Source organism: Eucalyptus grandis, chromosome 2 (assembly GCF_016545825.1).
Source record: "Eucalyptus grandis isolate ANBG69807.140 chromosome 2, ASM1654582v1, whole genome shotgun sequence".
In the NCBI taxonomy this organism is placed as follows: domain Eukaryota; kingdom Viridiplantae; phylum Streptophyta; class Magnoliopsida; order Myrtales; family Myrtaceae; genus Eucalyptus; species Eucalyptus grandis.
In genome coordinates, this window is record NC_052613.1 from 44,458,684 (window position 1) to 44,481,195 (window position 22,512).

At 41.5% G+C, this 22,512-nt stretch overlaps 1 protein-coding gene and 2 pseudogenes across 1 annotated transcript; 2 read left to right on the plus strand and 1 right to left on the minus strand.

Annotated features, from left to right (window-relative positions):
* Positions 1 to 14,893: 14,893 nt before the first annotated feature.
* On the plus strand, positions 14,894 to 15,869 carry LOC104435429 (annotated as a pseudogene).
* An 861-nt stretch (positions 15,870 to 16,730) lies between these two features.
* Positions 16,731 to 20,327, plus strand: LOC104433034 (zinc finger protein VAR3, chloroplastic-like). Its single transcript, XM_010045654.3, has 6 exons — positions 16,731 to 17,376; positions 18,660 to 18,777; positions 18,864 to 19,198; positions 19,275 to 19,406; positions 19,494 to 19,592; positions 19,690 to 20,327. Exons 1-6 carry the CDS (start codon positions 16,853 to 16,855, stop codon positions 20,180 to 20,182), a joined length of 1,701 nt encoding a protein of 566 aa, XP_010043956.2. The 5' UTR covers positions 16,731 to 16,852; the 3' UTR covers positions 20,183 to 20,327.
* A 72-nt stretch (positions 20,328 to 20,399) lies between these two features.
* Positions 20,400 to 22,215, minus strand: LOC104435428 (annotated as a pseudogene).
* Between the last annotated feature and the right edge of the window lie 297 nt (positions 22,216 to 22,512).

The window sequence follows — 22,512 nt, forward strand, 5'->3', positions numbered from 1 at the left end:
TTAATGAACATGTAAAGAATATGGGTGTCTTAGATTCTTTTGATTTTTTTTTTGTTAGTGAGAGTTATATAATTTGTATTTGTGGATATTATAGTTATATGTGGATTGATAATGCTTTTATGATGTCTATTAAAGCATTTATTTTTAATGATTGTTGTTATTGGTTCTATTGTTATCCTTTCTCCTATTGATTGAAAAATGGAAGTATAAAACAATATCTTTAAACAAATTTTAGTTTAAAGATGACTGGATGTCACTGATTATGAGATCTCATGTTGAATTGTGACATAGTTGAGCAATTTCATATTGTTTAGAAATTGCGTTAATGCAGTTTCATGTCGTTGAGAAATTGTATTGAAGACCGATAAGAAATAATATATATTTTGATCACATGTTGGCACCATTTCTTACTATACTAGTAGGCCCATGATCCATGAAAATACAATACTTATTATATGTGATTATAAAAGATCTTGTGTTGTGGTATTTTCTTAACACATTGATCTCCATAGTCTTATACTGAGGTTATGTAGGATTGAATTGGTTTTGAGATGCCATTATTGGAATATTATTTTTTTTAAAATTGTGGCCACGTAAAACAAAAATTTTCAGTTATTAACCCGATAGTGTCGTTTTCAATATAAAATATTTTTCAAAATAAAATAAGTTAATTAATGTAGCCAAAGTGGGAGAATGTTGGAAATTTTCTATAATATGGGCTTATATTAATTAATTAGTTTTCTATTTTAAATAATCGGGTTAATGGATATTCTAATATTTATTGACCCTTACAGTGATTTGATTAAATTGGGTATTGGCATCTATTGATAATGGGCTTGGTTGAGCAGCAAAGTGTAGGCAATTGTGTTTAATTGAAGCCTGTAATAGAAGGGCCCAGTTGACATGATGTTGATTAGGGTTTGCTAGGTCCCCTCTCTAGCCTATAAAATGGTAGGTTATACCTATCGGTTGCTTTAATTCCATTGAAAGCTGCTATATCGAAATAGATCATAGAGAGAAAAATCTAGCATTCCGATAGATCACTAATTATCAGATTGATATATTTTTCTTCAAGTGAAGCAATGGCTCAAACATGTATGCTTTAATTCTGCTGTATTTATTGATCTCAGTGTTTTACAATTATATATGAATCCGGTTTTCATGATTGATTAGTTATTCATGTGAATAATTTTTTACAGTTAAAACCAAGCCATAATCATCTTCATTAACCACCGCCTTGATGAGCGTGTTCATAATTTTAGAAAGGAACATATTGAATTATTTTGCATTTAAAAGTATTTGTTAAGGGTCTTTTGAATATGTTGATTTTTAGGGAGAAGTACACTATCAGTGCCATAATTTGTGTACGACACTCACTTTGGTACCAAAAGTTTCTGTTGGATCACTTAAGTGCCAAAAAGTTTCAAAAATGCTCACTTTGGTGCCAACTTTAATCTGGTTGGCTGGAAATCTGACGTTGCACCTTTTTATTAATTTTTTAAGCTGATGTGGCTCATTGGAGAGTATAGTCAGCATTTAAACAACAAAACGACGCAGTGGTGTCTTTCCTCCAAATTCAAAACTCTAAATCCCCAAATTAAGAGAGAGAAGGCGTCGTCTTCTTCTTCGAAGAATAGCACCAGCAACACTAGCAACGTCGAAGAACAGCACCGGCAATACCAGTAGTGCACCAGCATAACACTAGTAGTATTCTAGAAAAGAAACCACGCACTCGCCTCAGCCCTCCCCCAGTAGTTTTCCCCCATTTTCAATCACCTTGTCGACCTTTCAAATCCTCGAATCTTAACCCCACCATCGCCTTTTCCTAAGGAATATCGCCGGGCGCAGAGGAAGCGCGAGCTTGAAGAATCTCCAGAAGCATGAGTGATCCGGCCAATGGTAGCCGCGAAGATCTGGAATGCCATGGAGGTCGTCAGCGAAGCTAGCTGTGACGATGGTGGCGGCCGTGGCCCCGCCATCCCCTCCTCCGCCCTCGCCGTCGACACCTCCCTCTCCCTCGGGATTTTCTGTTTGTTTGTTTTTTTTTTCTTTTGTCTTGCTGTGGCAAGCAACTACGATGGAGGTCAAGGGACGGTGGCTGAGCGACGGTGGCCGAGGGATGGTGGCCAAGCGATGGTGGATGAGGGACGGTAGCCGAGCGATGGTGGCTGAGCAACGGCGGACCAAAAAAACCCTAATTTCAATCCTCGAATAAAAAAAAAAATCCCCAAATGAGTTGTGCGGCGTCGTTTTTGTGAGGCCATTCACGTAGGACGGCAAAACGATGTCGTTTCTTAAGGAAGACGGAATACGATGTCGTTTAAAAGGCTTCTCGATTTTTTTTAAATATAAAAGCCACGTAATCATTTTGGCCAAAATCTGTTGCTAGTGGCACCAAAGTGATCGTTTTTTCTCCGATTTGGCACTTAAGTGATTTGACGGAAACTTTTAGCACCAAAGTGAGCGTCGTATACCAGTTATGGCATTGGTAGTGTACTTCTTTCGTTGATTTTTGATGTTCGAAATTTGTGGACATGGGGTTTTATGTATTATAGAAAATATTAAGTGCTTGTTCAACGAAATCCAATTTAGAATAACTTTAACCTGAAAAAGTACTGATTACAAACAATGCAAGGTTGGTCGCTCTATCGAAATTGCCCGGTCTCTTTACTCAACTTTATCTAGGTCGGGCATTCTTAGAATGGCACGACATCGAAGAGTTAGAAGTCTCAATTTGAAGCATCATGTTTCATGATATTGCGCAATGAAATCTTTAGATGAATTGCAAAAGCTATAACCTAATTTCATCGTCTTGCTCTCTCTTACCAGCCTTTTACCAAAAGCTTTGAGCGAGAATGAGGGACAACAGGTTAGAATCTTGCATTTTTTATGAAATGTTCAATTTACTTAGTCTACTCGAAAGGACCTTGTTCGTGTAATTTACTTCAAATTAATTTTTTGATCATTAAAAATCTGTATGTGATACATTTATAATAAATTTATTATTCCTTGTTAAATCACAACGGAAGGTAAAACTTTAAAAGTGATACACCCATTAACTGTCACATGTTATTTAATTCAACAATTTGACAGTAAAATTTAATGAAAATTAATGAATAAAGTGTATTATTTTGTGATTTTTTTAATGATAGTAACTCATTTAAAAATTAGAGTCAAACTACATTACTAACTAAATTTCTTTCCCTGCTTATTATAAAGGAGGAAGCAGGGGTGGCGCGGTGGTGTCAGAGAGATGCACGACGATAATCGAAGGTCGGAGGGGGGGGGGGCAGGACAAGAAGATCCGACCGTCAACTCCGGAGACATTTCAGGATCCGGTCACGGCATGTTCTCCTCACCTCACTGGGCCTCCTCCCCCACCGACCACGCTTTTTGGAAGAACAACGGTTGTTAAGTATTATTATATGGTGGCGAGCAGTGTGAAATCTGCACTCGAGAGAGCGTTTCTGCTCGTTAAACTAAGCCCCGACTTAGATTCCTCGCTTGCGATGCAAGGCGATCGAGGCGCGCCTTTTGGTGAACTATCTTTGTTCGGACGAGATCTGCCTCGAGTTTTAGCTCGCACCTTGCTTAGTTAGTAAGGTCGGCGGAGTGATGGGTTCGAGAGAGCGAGACCAGGATATTCTTTGGTGGTCCGGCCACATTTCGGTGTTTACTAAAGGGTGTAGTTAGATCTTCTATCGTCCTTTGAGATATGGATGTGGAAATTTACTTCATTTCCTTAGGAAAAGGAAAAGGACATTATTATCGAGCTAGTGGGTTTTTGAGGTGAACGCCATAGGACAGGTTTACCTCTTGGACTTAGGTTTATTATAAATTTATTATAAATGTATCGCATACGGATTTTTAATGGGTCGGGCGTGGGCCGCATAGGCCGAAGCAAGGCCTTTGGGCCGGTTTAATATTAGATGTTCCTTTTGTGTTGGGCCATGCTTAGTTTACTTAGGTTTCTTTTTTCGAGTGGCCTCATTTTTAAGCCGGATCGGGCCCGTCGTTTAGGCCCAATCCTATTGGGGCCTGACAAGCTGGGTTAGGCCCGGTGGCTTATTGGCCCTCCCCAAACCGGGCTGAACCTAGGTTGGGTCAGACCAGACCCGACTTGGTTCGCCAATTTTTTGTAAATTAAAAAATTATTATTATTATTTTAAAAAATAAAATTAAAAATTAAAATTTAATAAAAAATATTTTTTTAAAAATTAAAAATTTCGAAAATTAAAAAATGTAGGGTTTGGTTGGGAATTGCCATGTCTTGCATTTTTAGTGTAATTAGGCCTTTATTTTCTTGCACATTGATTATATCACGTGTTTAATTTGCATATGTTATTATGTTTAATTGCACATGCTAAAGTTTATTATAATTAGGATTTTGATTGCGAATTGTTACTTTAATGATTGTGTACCCGCATGATCACCTCACATGTTAGTGGATAGGTATACAATCAATCCAAACTGCCCGGCAAAAATATTTTCTGTTAAAATGAACAAGATTCTCTAGTTACGAGGAAGTGAGGTACACTCCATGCCTCATTTGGTTTCTAGCCGATCCTAATAGGCTAGTGACGACTCTTTTTTGCAAAATTATTAAGTTACTCTAATGTCACACGAGGTATGGGCTTGGGAGAGCCCATGCCTAATCATGAGCCTTAGACTCGTTCTTTAGGCAATACTCTTAAGCCTGTTCCTTCCCCTCGAGGGGTAGGTCGTGACAGCTTGGCGACTCCACTGGGGAATAGTTTTAAACCTTAGTAGACTTAGGCCTAAATTTATCTTGTTCAAAAATAATTTTTGTTTGGCAGTGAAGATATCGGGTACGTCTCTAACATGGGTGTTAAATGTTTTTGTAGTTGGGAGTTAAAAGGGGAGGAGTGATTGTTAACCCCTTGTCTTGCAGATGTAAAGTTGTGAATGAATGTTCATGTTTTGAATTTTTGAAGTACTGCTTGTTTATAAATTGTTGTGTATGTATTTTTTGCATCACACTATAGTAGCACATATTACTTGCCACCGGACCTGAGCCGCATAGGATTTCTTAGGATGGTGTTGAGGTGGATACCACTCCAACTACAACCATGTAGTATGAGTTGCCTATCCCAACCCTGAAATTTCCTTCTTGATGTCAAAGGTCCCCACCCTGGTTTGCAACCATGCGACACGAGTCGGTTCTTTGACGAAGCTGGAGTCATGGGTAACACAACCTAGCCGCGATCTTGGTGGTTCGGTCCGGTGATCCCATGGCTCCATTTTGAGCCGTATAGAGTAGAAATTGAACCACATCCCATGTGTATGTCTATGTAATTAAAAAAAAAAAAAGAAGAGAAAAGTTGTCCCCTACCGTAAGTATCATTCTTCTTTTTATTTGTTTTTTTTAATTGAATTTTCATTTTAAAATTTGTGGAAATTAATGGAATGCTCTTGTTGATGTAGGCTTATAATAAAAAGGATTCGCAAGCACTCTTGATAATGAACCTCGAATATAAATTTCAAGCCTATTTGATCTAGCCCCAATGAACATATGGCTTTGTCTAAATTTTCAATTATGGGCTCAAAACCACTTTTTATTTAGAAATTCTTTCAAGTTAAGATTGTATTTTGGGGCACAAAAATTGAGATCATATTTTCGATCAAATTCTTTTTTTCTTACATTCTGGGATTGAAATTCAGATAATATTTTGTGTACAGATTCCTCAAAATAAAAGTTACCTCATTTTTCTAGGAGTAAGATCACAAATTAATCTTTCAAAAATCAATGCCACCTTTGCATATGAAACTTTTGGAATAGAATGGACATTCGATTGATAGCCGCCAAATGATCTTTCTCTTACGAAAAATCTTGGTGAAATACCAAAATTCCATAATAGGGACTATGGGGCATGTACTGTCATTATGATTTTGCTGTAAGAGGTGACCTCATTGAAAGGTCAATTTTTCATTCACACATTAACATTGTCTTCTTTTCGCAGGTCATGCGTGATGACACTTCTTGACTTCGCTTGCTTGATCATGCCAAGAAGTCGACTTTAGAATTAGGATGAGAATGGATTTATACGCTCATATATGCAAGCGTGTTTTGTATGATATCATTGTCTTTATTCTTGGTAACAATCATATTTTCAGTTTTGAGTTTTGCATGCAAGCCCAATTGGCACTTTTGTAAATCATGCAACTCACATTTTTGGGTAATTAAATTCAATTTCATGTAAAGAAACATCATTCTTTAAAAAGCACTTGAAGTTTTTCAAATGCACCCTTGGAGCTGAATCTTTGTACCTTAGCTTCGAAATGTTTTGAAGAAAGAGTTTCAAGAAGAACCTGCATAAAATTTTATCTCTTCACTTAGTCACTTTCTTGAGTTAGTCCATAAATGATACTTTGAGATGGTAAGGTTGTAATCGTTCCAGTAGGAACTTCTGGTATAACAATTCATTCGTTTATCCACTTTTGTTAAATTAGTAAAATAAAGGGATCATCTAAAATTGCCAATCACATCTTCTAAAGGACAAAAGTGTAGGCTCATGGAACTCAAGGAGTAAGCATGCATCGAGGCTTCGTCGGCGCCAATCTTCCGTAGAGGCGGAATGAAGTTAAATTCCATTATGGGAAGTTTCTTTATTTGGAGATGCTTTATGTCACGCCTCGAACCCCGAGCGCGCGCACATCCCACTGCGGTCGATCAAAAATGCGACATCCTAGGATATGTCGCCGACCCATTCATTTATTTACGCATGCGGAAGCGAAACAAATCCCCTGACAATAAAATACGGGATAAAAAAGCAGGAAGCAAAATCACAACATAACACTTCCATAAATCAACAGAATTACAAACAGAGGTCTACGGCCAAAAGTCTACAAAAGACCGGCTCTTAAAAAAGAATTGTCCTACAACCTACAAGTCGGACACGTTCTCCAATCTTATGACTTCACCTCTGCAACTCCTCAATGCCAACCAAAGCTATCTGGCCGCTCCGTTCACCGGGGACCTGAAATGGTTATTCAATAACCACTGAGACAACGTCTCAGCAAGTTCAACCCCCTAAACCCCTATTAGAAAGAAAATACGCCCAAGGGTGGCCTAGCCACATCACATAGAAGACTTACCTCGCCTCAGCCTTCATCTGCAAGTTAGCACAATTTATATAATTCAACCACGTACAATTATGATAACCAAACAATCATGGCTCAATCACATTATCAAAACAATTCAACCACTTGGATCGTTTCAGCGATCAATCGACTCGGCCGATTACATGTCATTCTAGCAAATCAATCATTGCTCTCAATCACGGTCCACTAGGCCAACATTAGAATCAGTGGCATCACGGCCCCACTCGGTGCGACCTTTATCAGGTGGCAATTCACGGCCCCACTGGGCGCGACCTTTATCAGGTGGCATATCACGGCCCCACTGGGCGCGACCTCTACTAGGTGGCATATAACGGCCCCATCGGGCGCGACCTCTAATAGGTGGCATATAACGGCCCCATCGGGTGCGACCTCTAATAGGTGGCATATCACGGCCCCATCGGGCGCGACCTCTAATAGGTGGCATATAACGGCCCCATCGGACGCGACCTCTAATAAGTGGCATATCATGGCCCCATCGGACGCGACCTCTAATAGGTGGCATATAACGGCCCCATCGGGCGCGACCTCTAATAGGTGGCATATCACGGCCAATCGCCCATCAATTTCCACACTTAGAAATTTATAAAGAATCCATATATATCGAAATCACATTCAATTCGCCACAACCAATCATAAATATCAAATTCTAAATGCACAAAGCAGCGATCGGCACGAAATTCGAGCAACCGGGTCAAAAATAATTTTTCTGATTTTTTTTTATAAATAATAATATTTTAATAATTTCGGATTATAATATAATATTATATTTTCCAGAATTTCGAAGCACTTAAATAATTCAAAACAAAAATCATTTTGTGTCACATCAAGGCTTAACTTTAAATAAACCCTCTTAGCATTTAATTAAACATACTTTAGATTAAACAAACATCTTAATCTAAATCATAATTAAATTAACTAAATTAACCACCTAAGCTTAATCAACTTAAGCTAAGCACACCTAAAGCATAATTAACCCTCTAAGCGAGGTTTAATGAGCTAAACTCACCGGATTAGCGAGCCGAGCGGACCAAAACGACGAGCACGACGCGAGGATCGACTTTCCTCAAAGCGGGCCGAGCATCCGGGCTCGGGAAGGCGGCAAAAGCAGCCAAACGTCCGCTGCATACCCATTTTCCAACTCTTTGCTCGCTGCTGGTTGGGGCCGAAAATGAGCAGATCCGGGGCTGGTTGGGGTCGGGAGTGGGCGGAGGAGCTACGGCGGTGGCTGGTGGCGACGAACGGCGGTGCACGGCGGCGACGAATGAGCTCCGGCAGCTCTTGCGCGAGCTGAACAGCGCTCGGGACGACGAGCTGGGCAAAGCGGGCGGAGCGGCGCGCGGCGCGGGCTTCGCGCGGGCGACGGTGGTAGCGGCGAGCTTCGGCGACGGGCCGACGGCGGTCGGGCTGGGCTACGGCCAGCCGACACCTCCTTAGATCTGCTGGGTTTTCAAGCGAAAACCGGAGCCGGAGAAGAGAGGAGAGAGGGCGACGGTGGCGCGGCCGGTGGTGCGGGCGGACGGCGAGCAGCTTGACGGTGCAAACGGCGGCGACGAGCGGCGAAGGAGGCGGACGGCGAGGGGCTGCCTCGGCTTCTTCCTCTGCAATTTTTCTGGTCTTTCGCACAAAGAAGATGGAGGAGAAGCCAACGGAAGGGAGAGAGGAAGGAGAGAGAAGGAGGAGAGAGAGATGGGACCATTTTTCTTTTCTCTTTCTTTTCTTTAATCCCACCAAATGGCCCACCATGACCTAGGATGACATCACACTCCACTATCTCCCCACAACCTCTTCCAATGGGTTCACTTGCAATTTCCGCCGGGGTCCAATTCTTGTACATCAAATTCTTCAATTATAATCAATCCACTTCCAATTGAGTCCAAATTGAAATCCATACAATTAATCCAATGTCACCACGTTTCAATTCACATAATCACTTGACCATAAAACCAACTTAAGTCCCAAAAGCGCGACCAAAAGCGGGCCTACTAATTTCTCGAGCCAAATTAGCCATACCTTGATTAATTTGCCGAAAAACTCGGCTTGCATGAAAAATCTTCCGAAGATTAGTCAATATTCCTAAAATGATTTGTGACACACCCAGACTTCCAATTTCTGAATTTAATCTCAATTTCACGGTAAATTTCACTTTGGCACGATACTAGCGCGGCCCAACCTACCGGGTAGCCTTTAGAAATTTTCATGCATTTGACCTGTGGTTGATCATCTCAAGCCACAATGTACATCTTTGAAACATTTGCGACTTTCGGTTGTCGAGGAAATCTCAAGGTTTCAAATACGAACACAGGTACCCAATCGACGAAAAGTCGGTCCGGTGCGATCAACAAGAATTGTGCGATCTGGTGGAATCACCCACACGATCACATGCCTCTGTCGAGTCGACCTATCTCGATCTCTAATCGATTTTTAATTGTGCCGTAATGACCCTTGCAGATTAACTCGGTCGAAAGATCACTTCCTAGTCAAATTCTCGAGTCTGATGCATTGGAAACTCTTAACAGCTTCACCCGATAGACTAGTTTCCACATGAGTGGCCGACTCAAGGAAAAGAACTATATGTGTGCCAACGAAATGCCCGTCTCAATTTATTGAAAATAGAATTGGAAAAATCGGGATGTCACACTTTAGGTGCCAAAATAGTCTATCGATCTCGTTCACTTTGCTTGATGAGACAAATGAAGGAAGTTGCCAAGCATCCAAAAGGCGAATTCGAAGGAAGAGTAAACTGTATTGATTCTAATTATCAATTTTTGATATCGTTTCTGACATGATTTTCTTTTCCATTGTCAAGGATACATCGTGGGCGCCAAGTCATATACCATTCCAACAAAAGCGAAGGAATATTCTTATAAGGGCAATATTTCTCTCCAATAAGACATGACAAGACATCCAATTTAGTACAAAAGGGAGTATTTCGTTCCTAAATGAATTGTGTCGAGTACGGAAATAACATATCACATTTCTTCTTCCTTGCAGATGATGAATGGGGGAAATGGTGCACCTTGATTGCAGAAGTATCGCCTTCTAACAAGAAAGCATGCTGAGACTTGACCATCCATTTGGTGTAAAAGGATGTATATAGTTCCTAAATGATTTTCAATCGAGTGTGGAAGTAACATGTCCAATCTTTTCTTTACAGGGAATAAATGGGGCAAAGCATCTAAAAAACAATATCATCAAATGTGGAAACAAGGAGCAATCCCTCTCATTTCAAAGCAAGATCTTGAAAAACACATTTAATGATTCATATTTAAAATTTTCAAGTTCTTTATCAATTAAACGTCTCTTCGAAAAGAGCATTTGAAAAAGCAGGAATTGAACTTTGTAAATTGTTGTATGCAATAAAGAAGTGCTTTTCATGGATAAAATTAGGGCCACATAGCCATTTTTCAATCAATTCTAGCCACTTTAGGCAAAGTTCATACCTGAAGAACGGAAACATGTGAAGGGTAAATGGTGTCGATTCCAATTGCTCATTTTGATAGCGTCTCTGACATGATTCTTTATTTCCTTTGATAGGAAGACATCAGACACTTAAAGGCAAATGCAAGTGAAGGGCAGTATCGAGTTACCAAATATCCATGAGGGTGAACTCAAGAAATGTTAGCACCCAAATGATAAAAGTGAGTGAAGGGTAATAATGCATAGTTTCCAACATTTCAATCCCTAAAGATTTTTGCACTAACACATTCTTTTACATTCTTTACAGGGTTACTGAGTCACCATACCGCAGGTAAGTACCCTTCTTCTCAAAATTAATGAAAAAAAATGGAGAATTTCTATTACAAAAAGAACCTTTGGCATTTTTCTAGAAACAAGCACAAAATTGAATAATTGAGAAAAAAAGTTTCTACAAACTTTTTGAACATCCTTTTTGTTTCAAAATTGTTTTTTTGTTTTGTGGGTTATTCATTTTGAATCAAATTTTCCTGTGGAGATTAATCTACTCAGACAATCTCAATAGAGTGAAATGGAGACGTTAACCATGCCAAATAAGAAGTGCTTAGGATGGAGAAAGGTAAGCTATATCCAAACACATCATTCAAACACTTTTGAGAGTTGAGTGAAAAATGATATTCTCTTAAGACGAATGATTCATTCCCATTGAGCGCAAAAATCGAAATGATAAAGGCGTTTCCTTTATCAATCCCAAGCACCGTACTAATCTCTTGCTAGCCCTTTGGGCCAAATAAAGATGATCCTTCAAAGTACCCCTATTGAGAACGACCCTAAATTAGGGCAACATAGGAGGTTACGGTCGTGTTGTAAAACGAAAGATTAAGAAAAATTCTATTACTTTTACTGGAATCAATCTTCTGGTGATAGCTTCAGAGGAATTCTCATAAGAGCTTGATTCATCCCAAGGTGAAGAAGAGCATTTCATTCTCTACCCAAACACTTATACTTGTTGCTTTAACCAATTTGGGCTCGATTGTTCATTTCTGAACCTCGAGCGGTGATCAACTTCCTTCACTGGGGCAAGGTATAAGGATTGACCACATATAATTGACATTTACGAGAAAACGTGAAAAGTATCTCGAAAGTCATAAGAGCTCCAAAAATTCAAAAAGCAAAAAGTTCGACAAAATTAGGGGCATGAAAAAGCAAGTGGTAAAAGCAAGGCCAATGCCTACCAAGAAAAAGAGCCGAAAGGCTGAATCTTATGTGAAAGAAAAATTATCAAAGTCCAAGTGCTTGCGTAAAAAAATCATCGGAAGTGCTAAGGAAATTAGAGAGATGAGCAAAGCTCCCATACAGAAATGATTAGTCAAGTAACTTTCGAGATACGTTGTGTTTCAAAGGCCAAACGATTTCGAAAGATCGAGTGACTTGGTCACGATGCCATGATGATCACTCACTCTTAAAAACCCTCTTGAAATTTTTTTAAGCCTTTCGAGCTTCTCCCAAGCCAACGTTACAACTCTCTTTCGAAGTCTCTTCTGATTGGGACGGTTTGAGTGAAAATGGGAATGCCACAAAGAAGCTACTGCTTGAAGGAGTGGAGGTGATTCTATCTTGTCTTATCTTCCAAGTTCTCGACTTATAAACCCGAGAAAGATAGTGACAAATGTTCCTTTATTGGCCTCAAAGCAATAATTCCTTTGTGTAATCCCACTTTTTATTATTTCTCAAATATAGTTTTATAATAGTGACAACTTACCCTTGATAGGTTTTTCATGCTGGAAATCCTACGTGACTTTCCTATTTGTCCCGACCTGGAAAAAAAATCAATTAGAAGGCACATCTGAGTTTTTAGATAGGAGACCCTCAACGATGAATTTAGGATTTGATTGCATGTTCTTTCTTGAGCGTTAACAATAAATTAACCAAAATCAAGCTTTAGATACTCAAATGAGTCATCATCAAAATGTTAAGGAGTAATTCCACACTCTTCATACTACAACAAGCTAGTGCCACCTCCGCCAAACCACATCAGAGTAGCCTGTCCATAGTTGTCGAATCTCTCTTTAATGTTGATTACACACTACTCAAATTCATTGCCCGAAGAAATAAAATTTCTTTTTATCCATCTAAAGATTACATGTATAGTATATTGGAAATGGACATAAGGCATCGATTAAAAAGAAATTTTTCAAGTCATAAAATAGCTTTACAATTTACGACTCCAAGCACAAGATTATGACCAAATTTTCCCTTTTTCCTCCCTTTATTATTTAAACCCGTTAAACGGGTGGGTCGGGTTGGGTTTGGGTCGGGTCATATATGGTCCGACCCAAATCGACCCATTTAACCCGTTTATGACCCGTTTATTGCAATGCAAAAAATTTGACCCATACCCGACCCGACCATACCCAATCCATACCCGACTCATTTAATTAAACTTAATTTATTATATATATATATAGATATATATATATATAAATTTAAAAAATGGTATTGCTAAAATAATTTAATACAACACAAATTTAATGTACAATTTTTATAATTTTTAAAATAATTATTTTAAAAAATCAATTTTAATTATTTTTAAATAAAATTTTAATTTTTAAATATAACTTTTCTTTTTCTTTCTTCTTCTTCTTCTTTTTCTTTTTCTTTGGCCGGCAGCCCACGATGGCGGCCAGCGGTCGGCCACGACGGCGGCCGGCGGTCGGCCACGAGCAAGCCTCGAGCTCGCCGGCTCACCGACGCCGGCGAGCTTGAGGCTCACCGGATCCGGCGAGCTCGAGTCTCGCCCGGATCGGCGAGGCTCGAGCCTCGCCGGATGTCGCGAGGCCGTCGCCTCACCCGGATGTCGGCGAGGCCTCCGCCTCCCAAATCCGGCGAGCTCGAGGCTCGGCGGCGTCGGCGAGGCTCGAGCCTCGAGGTCGCCCGGCCGGTCGCCCGGCCATCGCCGTCTTTGGCGACCCAGGAGGAAGAGGAAAGAAAAAAAAAAGAAAAAAAAAAAAAAAAGAAAAGAAAAATAAATGGGTTGCACAACCCATCTTTAGATTTAATGGGTTTGTAAATGGGTTTTAAATGGGTACCCATTTAAGACCCATTTATTTTAGTTCTTTTATTTTAAAACCCATCAGGGTACCTTATTTCTTAAAGCGACCCATTAACGACCCATTTATGCTTAAATGGGTCCATAAATGGGTTGCACAACCCATTTAACACCTCTACTATTTATTTTTTAAAATCATACCCAATTTAGAGCAAAACATTTTACAAGAAAATTTCCTTTTTCCTCATTTCCTCCGTTTTTTTTTTCTTTTTTAAATTTTCCAACGGGAATCCACCTTAAGTACGGTTGGTCTCGCCTCTCAAATGGCTAGCCCCCTTCTTTTCAATTTGAATCTCTTCAGAAAGACAACGCTCCGGAAGAAACGAAACGCTTCCCCCATTTTATTATTTCTCAAATACTCAGGGAAGGCATCCGAGCCAAATTTTGCCTTGCTACCAAAGAAACAAGTAACCCAGAGTTAAAAAGTTTTGGATCCTGCTAGCTGCACCGAATCTTTCAACTTCTAGATTGCAGAGACGATAGGCATAGGCTTCTTTGGAACGGGATCTGGTCAAGTTCCCCCCTTGCGATCACTACTGAATTTTCTTGGTTGTATAGCAATAACACTGAGGATAGTTAGCATTCTGTTCTTTTTGCGACCTGTTAAAAGATTGTTCTCTGTTTGTACACGTGGCAGAAACTTAGCATTTTACCTGTGAAACTGGTAGCTGCTTCTTCTGAGAAATGATCGGATGTTGTGTTATTCGGACATCATGACCTTGCATTAGAGCTCATAGCATATGTATGTTCTTGGTGACCTTGGTGATGCCTTACACAAGGTTTCTTCTTCGGTAACAGTCATGTGATAAGCCTTTATTTCATGCCAGGTAAACAAGAGATGCCAATTTCTTCTTGATTTTGAGAAGGAAGTCAAGAATGCCATCAGCGATTTTAACATGAAGGATCATCCTTTTGGAGGACAAAATATTAATGCATCTTCACTTGGATGGGCTATGTCAGCTGTCTCATCTAGGGCCTTTAGGCTATATGGAAAGAAGTCCGTAACAGGGGCCTATAGCGATGTGCCTATGATGCTTCCTCTTATAGATATGTGCAACCACAGCTTTGATCCAAATGCACGTATTGTCCAGGAGCAAGGTGAAGAACAACCAGAAATGCTAGTCAAGGCATGTTTGCATATTCTTGATTTTGTTGTCAATTTTGCTTTCTCTGTTCCATTTTTTTTTTTTTTGGTGGTGGGAAAAGGTTCTGTTCACTTACGGTCCCTAGTTTTTCTAGCCGTTATGTAGTTATGATAGTATTCGGTCTTGGTCTCATGTGTCACAGCTCTCTCCAGGTTGTTGCCGAGAAAGAAATCGGAGCAAACGATCCTTTGCTTCTTAATTATGGTTGTTTGAGCAATGATCTTTTTCTTCTGGATTATGGATTTGTTATACCTTCAAATCGATATGACACTATCGAACTTAAGTACGACGGCGCTCTTCTAGATGCTGCAAGTTTGGCTGCTGGGGTTTCGTCACCAAATTTCTCTTCACCGGCTCCATGGCAGCAAGAGATCTTGTCCCAGTTAAATCTATATGGAGACACTCCAGATCTCAAGGTTTTATCCATCATTATATTTTTATTATGTTCCAGAAGAGTACTTTAAGTGATCAAACCGCTCTTGCGGCATTTCAGAATTCATGCCCAAATTTGCCTTAACTTTGAGAATCAAGGGATGCCACATGACTATAGATGCATTTCTCTTACCCTTCTATTTGTGAGATCTTGTTGGCATCTATATTGGCTTGTTGATTCTGATCCTTTCTGACAATATGCAGTTTCTTTTTCAATTTTTCTTGAATTATAGGTAACTCTAGGAGGTCCAGAGTTGGTAGAGGGCCGCTTGCTGGCAGCTCTGAGGGTACTCCTCGAAAGTGAAAGTGAATTGGTGCAAAAACACGACTTGAGCACTCTTAAATCTATTTCGGCTGAGGCTCCATGCTGAATTGCGACGGAAGTGGCTGCCTTTCGTGCCATCATTGCTCTCTGCGTGATCGCATTGGAACATTTTCCCACCAAAATAATGGAGGACGAATCCATGTTGAAGAAAGGTGTTCCTGATACAACGAAGCTAGCTATCACGTTCAGAATTCAAAAGAAGTCGCTCATCGTAGATGTGATGAGAGACCTGTCGAGAAGAATAAAGTCGCTGCTGTCGAAAGAAACAGTCTGCAAAAGGCTAAGCGAAATCGTGACTTAAAGAGTTGTCCTCATCCTCGGCCTTTCTTTCAGATAAAAAGGAAAATAGCTTCTAGTTTTATTTTTCTAGGAATTGTTTTCTGGGTTCATTTGATTATGTGATGGTACTTCGCGCTAGTATTTTGGTGCAGATGAATCCTTGTAATGTCAAATTTCCTGCTCAAGTCTCCCAGTTTGAATGTTCTTACTGTCATTTTGCCCTTCGCTCGTCTACACAGGACCACCACTAGCACTACACTATGCACGAACAACTGGTATCATACACCACGAGCACGCCTAGACGAGCTTCTGCCGGCTGCAAGGGACCCCACCGTTGTCGGTCTGTCTCCGAGCCCCCGCTGCTATCTCTCTCTCTCTCTCTAATTGTGCATTGAGCGTCGAGTCTAACCAGGCCATGCTGCTGACATTGCTGAGCCAAGGCCTGACCTAGCCAATGCCTTATACAATGCCGGAGGGTTGTGACCGTGGTGGTTGTTAATTTGGTTGGGAGTTTGCGACCCATCAAGCTGTCTGTTCTATAATACTCAACGGGGGCAGAGGAAGAAAGAAACGACCTTAGCCGACACCAAATTTGGCATCGCTCCAGGCTAGGTGGTGACGCCAGGGGTTCGTAACCTCGGCTGGGGCTGAGGCAGAGGGAGAGAGAGAGAGAGAGAGAGAGATTAGCTTTGTGGGGGCAAGCAATAGTGATGGGAGGCCTGGGTGGCGAGGCGCGATATAGAAAATATTACATACGACAGTCGTGCCGAAGAAAATATTGGGACAACAGTGGCACGGTGGCGCTGGTGTACCGTTGGCAGAAAGAGAGAGAGAGAAGTGGGGAGAAAAAGTGGGGTTGCAATCTGTCTAATTTGTAATTTCAAATTTGGATCGAAATCCTTCAAAATTACGATTAACTTTAGCTGGTAAACCTATTCCTTTGGGCCAAAATGTCCCCATGTCTTTGGGCAATGTAATTTGGCGCGAGATTTCTCCTTCCACAGTATGCGAGTGGGTAGCCTGTCATTGCGTCAACTTCCCAAACGTCCAAACGCGAGCCTTCCGTGCCCATCTGCCGCCAAAGCTCGCGTCCTCTCAGGCTCAATGCACAAGCTCTTCCCAACAAGTCGTCGGCATCTGAAAAATCACTTCCCCAACCTCAGATTCGTCGTTACCTCCGCTCGTTCCCGCCAGTACACCGATGCCCCGAACCCCGACTCCGAGCTCGACTTCTCTGGCAACAACGATGTGCTTGGGGAGATCGAGTCTTCGAAACCAATCAACCCATTTCCCCGATTCGCTCCGGGGATGGAGAATAACTTCCATAGGACGGGGCACTCTGAGTCGGCGGCGGCTCAGATATCGCATCCGTGGCCCGAGTGGGTGGATTTGATGGTGCTTCTGTTGAAGGGAGGCTACTTTGATGCGGAGGGCAACCCGTTCCAGAATGTGGAGTTGGGTCCGAAAGATTCGAATCTCATTAGAACCGCATGCCTGAATTTCGCCCGCGACAGATACGACGTTATGAGGTACTGAATGTGATGACCCTTTGGTTGGTGCGCTTTACCTGTTTGATTTAATTACAGAGACGGTGGGCTTTGGTAATGATGGTGAGGTATAGACCTCTGTGCCTTCTTGAGGAGTATATATTTGTGGGTAGGTAGGGAAGGGATTGCTCATACGAGCTTCAAGAAAGCTCAGAGTTTTTCCAGGTTCTTGTTAGATTTTGCATACCCACCATCACATTGTCATTTAGAGATCTAACTGTGTCACGTTTGACTGTCTTTCCTGGTCAATTTATATTTCACTTGCTTTGAGGCCAAGAGCCTGCTATTTGTAGGAAACGGAACTCCACCGTCTTCAAACCAGGCCAAGAATCACAACAGTGTGAAGGAAAGGAGTTTTCTTCTTTCTTTGTTCGTTTTGAAAACCTGGAGAAGAGAGAATAGATAGTTTTCCTAGGAGCTTGTGAATGGTCATGTTGTTTTGGATAATATCACCAGGTCGCGTCAACTATGAAGTGATGGCCTATTATCATATATCTATAGATTTATAATTTGTTTTTTTTTTTTTTTTCACGAAAAATGAATGATTTAGAAAATATTTTCTTTGAAATGATTATTTGTATCGTTTGAAATTATTAGTCAATGCTAAATATTTTCATAATTGATAACAATAAATGTCTAAATATTTTCGTGGATGATGAAAATATTTTTCTTTGTTCAGTTTTGTAAGTGATACAAGCAACCATTTTTTAGAAACTAGACATTTTCTCCCGAGCTTTCTTTTATCCAGAATTCTGTTAGTAAGCTAAATGTAATATCGTTAAAAGCACCTTTGTTGGCATCTTAGTTCATCTTTTTCTGCATAGTGGCAACAACATGGTGCCTTGTGTGCATCCTCCTTTACCTAGAAAAGAGAATCCACAGGACTCGCCTTTAGGTTTCAAGCTTACCCATCCACTATCAGGCCTTTCTATGTTACTATGCCTTGCTCACGAAATGAAGTATTTGACTAGAACCTGGAGCCGAAGATTTTTGATGACGTAACCTGAAAAGAGGCAATTCATATTACATTGGGCATGTGATAATAATACATATCAAGAATTTAGCTGGTAATCAATTTGACGGTATGCATTCTGATTTGGAGGTTAGCTATTCAATGTGGCTAATGACTGTCCAACGCAATATCATCACCAAATAGGTATCCGACAACGTAGCTTTACTTGAGAAACCGGAGGTTTCCTCATTTGCAAATAGAAACGGTCGCTTAACTCATAGTCAGAAGGTTTTAACAAGACATTTCCTGATAGGTATTTGTCAAAGAAACATATTCAGGTCATAGCAGAGTGTGGATGCCCCAGCACAGACAGAAAAGTGGTGAACTCTGGTAAGCGCTTGAGGGCACATGTGGGCATCGATGAGGGAAATGTATGTCCTCTTCTTAAAGACTTCCAGTAATCATTAGATTATATGGTTTCGTCAGTCATATTCATTACAGACAGCTGCTTTGCCAGGTTTGCAGCTCCTGCAACTTGAGGGGAAACTGTGAGAGAGCATTTGTGAAGGCGTGTGAAGATGAAGGAGGGCGCACAGTTGATGTTATGCGAATCTTGTTGACATACGGACTTGACCCCATAAGCGATACTGTGGAGAATAAACCATGTCTGACTAGAACAGTTAAGGAATCAGTCAGAGCACTGCTAAAGCAAATGGCAGAGTATGGCACCGATGTACTTGGCTCTGATTCGTTGAAATCCACCCCAGCTGGTGATTTATCCTTGCATTCAAGTTCGGAAGAGAAAGGCTACAAAGATGTTCCAATGAAACAAGGAGATTGGCATTGCCCCAAGTAATGCAATTGTTAACATCCTATTGATTAATTTGAGTTTTGCTCCGAATATTTGATATGATTCTGCATATGGCAGGTGCAACTTCTTAAACTTTGCTAAGAACATCAAATGCTTGCGATGCGATACTTTTTCTCAGGAAAGATTGAATCAACTGCAGGAAGACCAAGATCATCTTCCGCTAAAGAAAGGAGACTGGATATGTGACAAGTGATTGCTTCTCATGCCTTTTCTCACTTGTTCACTGATTTGTGGTGAGCAGAGCTCCTTGCTTATAGAAACTGTTGCATTTTGCAGATGCAATTTCTTAAATTTTGCAAAGAATACTAGATGTTTACGGTGCAAAGAGAAACCCCCGGAAAGGCTACTCAATCCTGGGGAGTGGGAATGTGAATCGTGAGTTCTTGCTAATCCATTATTTTAGTTAATTCCTACATTGAGCAGTTATAGTTGTTCCTGAGCTGTTCTGCCCTTATGGATCTGTGATTGGTAGGTGCAATTACATCAACTTTAGAAGGAATACGGTATGCTTGAAGTGTGATTATAGAAGGCCTAAAGCATCAAATTCAAAGGGCTTGTCTCAACGAGATTATGATTCTGGAAATCACAATCAAGGTCATGGAGCCGTTGAAGATAGAAATTCTATGTGGTCTCTGAGGAGAAATAGTCAAATGCGAGTCACAAATAGGTGGAGATTTGTGGATGGAGAGAATGGGGTCACTGAGAAACCAAAGTTAACAAACTCATCGAAAGAGGTTTCTGGAATTCTTGATTTTCCAATTGCAGGAGGCATGAGCGATGTGTCTCGTGACACAGAAAAGAGGGAAATGTGGAAAATGAAGATGCTGGAAAGAAGCAGAATGACTGCAGAGGAAAAGGCAAATCCAGACGAGCCACGCTCATCCAGAATTTATAGGAAGTCCGAATCACCAGACTTTGAGGACGATGAAGAAATGGCTGAATGGTTTGGCAGTGGGAAGACGTGAGTATAGATGCCTGTACATGTATTTGGCAAGAATCAAATTCATTTGTTTCGTTGCCTCTATAGGTTTTCCAGGATACTGCCTTCTATTTTCCAGTGGACAGTAAAATATTCATCTCGTGCAATCTTGCTGTTGAGTTCCCATGTCTGTGATTGGTTCAGTCTCTGTGGAATGAGTTTAGCGAGCAAACTTCATCCATCGCACAATTTACTGTCACCCATAGAATGTGCAAACGAATATATGCAAATTAACATTATAAGAACAACAATCACACAAGGTCTAGTAGAGTTTAGGGGAAGAACTCAGTATTTCCTTCAGTATTACAAGGAAGCATCTTATTCTTTTGTCACCTCTTTTGACCTATGCACCTCTCAATCATGCTCTGAAGTAATTTATTAGACTTTTCCCGTCCAACTCCTTAGTAAAGAATCTCCTCATGTATTCGTTTAAGGTAAACTGCTGAAAAGCAGCGGGCTTATCTGAGGACACAAGCTCTGGGAATGGTCCGAACTCATTCTCACGATTGCTTGGGTTGCAGAAAACTGCTATCGACACACGTGGCTCTTGGCTGGGGTTGGCCAACACCCGGTGGTCTATGCTTTTGTACTCATCGTTGGACATGATCTGGAAAAATCAAAAGCTCGTGAATTGACTTGTATTTCATAGTAGTGTAACTTTTCAACTTACTCAGATGCGAAGTCCTCAAAGGGAGTTTACTTGAAGGATGTCACCAATGTTCACAACGAGAGCACCTTGGACTGGTGTCACATCCACCCACTCATCGCCGTGCTTCACCTGCAACCCACCGACCTGGTTCTACAGGAGCACCGTGATCACTCCTGGGTCTACGTGGGATGTCAAGCCGATCGTCAGGTCGGGCTGAGGACAGTACAGATAGTAATGCCCCACCATCATCCTCATATCCAAACATGTCAATTCCTGCAGCTTGCCGGGACTCAATCCCAGCCCCTCGCTCAACAGCCCCAGCAGGATGCTCCCCAGCCGTTCCACCTGCTGATTCCACTCCAACACCTCATTTCTGCACACCTCAGGGATCTTTTCCACGTCCGCTAATTTTGGCCCCAGCCTTACTTGGAGCGTGTCCCTGCATATCATCATTCCGGACATTAATTGAACTGGATCTTTTCGCTTGCCCAATTCTTTTTTCTTCAAATGATTTTTTCTTTCGTTGGTCAAAATGAATTCTCTAACCGTACGATGCATAATTTGTCAATACGACAGTCAACACATCAATATGTGTCTCTGCCTTCTTTTCAGACATAATATGATACATCAGTTCAGTAGTGTCGTTTGCCGATCTAGCTTTTACAAATCTAATTTTCATCAATTTCATTAATTTGATTGCACATGCTCGTGGCTTACTTACCTCCAGCTCGCCGCTTTGGAGAGGAACAGGTCGACGTTGGAGAAGAAGGACACGCCGGTGTCCGACTGTCTCCGGTAGATCCTCGCCTTTGCCTCCGCCGGCTGCTCGTGGAAGGCCTTCACGGCAGCGACGGTGCGGTCCAGGACCTCCGCGGGCATGCTGTGGTTGACCACCTGCAAGAAGCCGAGCTCGCGGGCGGCGCGCGCCACCTCCCCGACGACGGCGGGGCGGCGGGCAGAGTCGCAGCAGCCAGAGAGGTCGATGGTGGGGATGGAGCTGGGGCGGGGGCGGGCGGGCCTGAGGTCGGAGAGGGTCTCAGTCGGGTGGATGAAGAGGGGAGGGAGGGAGGCGAGGCCGGAGTCGAGGAGGCCCTTGACGCCGAGCTTGGACTCTTCGAACTGCTTGAGCTCCTGGGCTCGGTCAAAGGCCTGTCCACCGCTGTCCGTGACGCCCATGGCTCGACTCCGATTCCTGGTTCGATCGATGTATGCGAGGGCGGCGGTGGTGGTGGTGGTGGTGGGTGTGAGGAAAGATACTGGGGGAAGGAGGAATGACATGAACGAAGGACATAGCGTGATTGTTCATCGGTCAAAGTCAAACCCCGCCATCGCGTAACGAGGGATTTCACGCCGAAGGGAGAGATGATAACGCCGGGCCTCAACGCTCTCCCTCTCTTTTCCTTTTGAAGGTAGACAAGGCAAGATGCCGTAACGAATTACATAACAATTAGAAAATAAATTAACGAGTCAACCCATCTAGATTGCACAAGATAAATTTTTTCTAAATATGACAAGAGATCATATCGACTAATTATTGAACTATTATATTATAATCGTTCCATTGATTGTTATCACTTGATCTTACTCTGTCGAAAATATGATTATTTTTAAACAATGGTCTTTCTCCACTTGGGAATTTCTAATGTCACTTTGAGATAATGATGGAT

Coding starts and splice junctions, on each gene's coding strand:
- LOC104433034 (XM_010045654.3), top strand. CDS start 16,853: ATGCGAGTGGGTAGCCTGTCATTGCGTCAACTTCCCAAACGTCCAAAC. Junction 17,377..18,659: donor GACAGATACGACGTTATGAG/GTACTGAATGTG, acceptor ATTTCCTGATAG/GTATTTGTCAAAGAAACATA. Junction 18,778..18,863: donor TGGGCATCGATGAGGGAAAT/GTATGTCCTCTT, acceptor CTGCTTTGCCAG/GTTTGCAGCTCCTGCAACTT.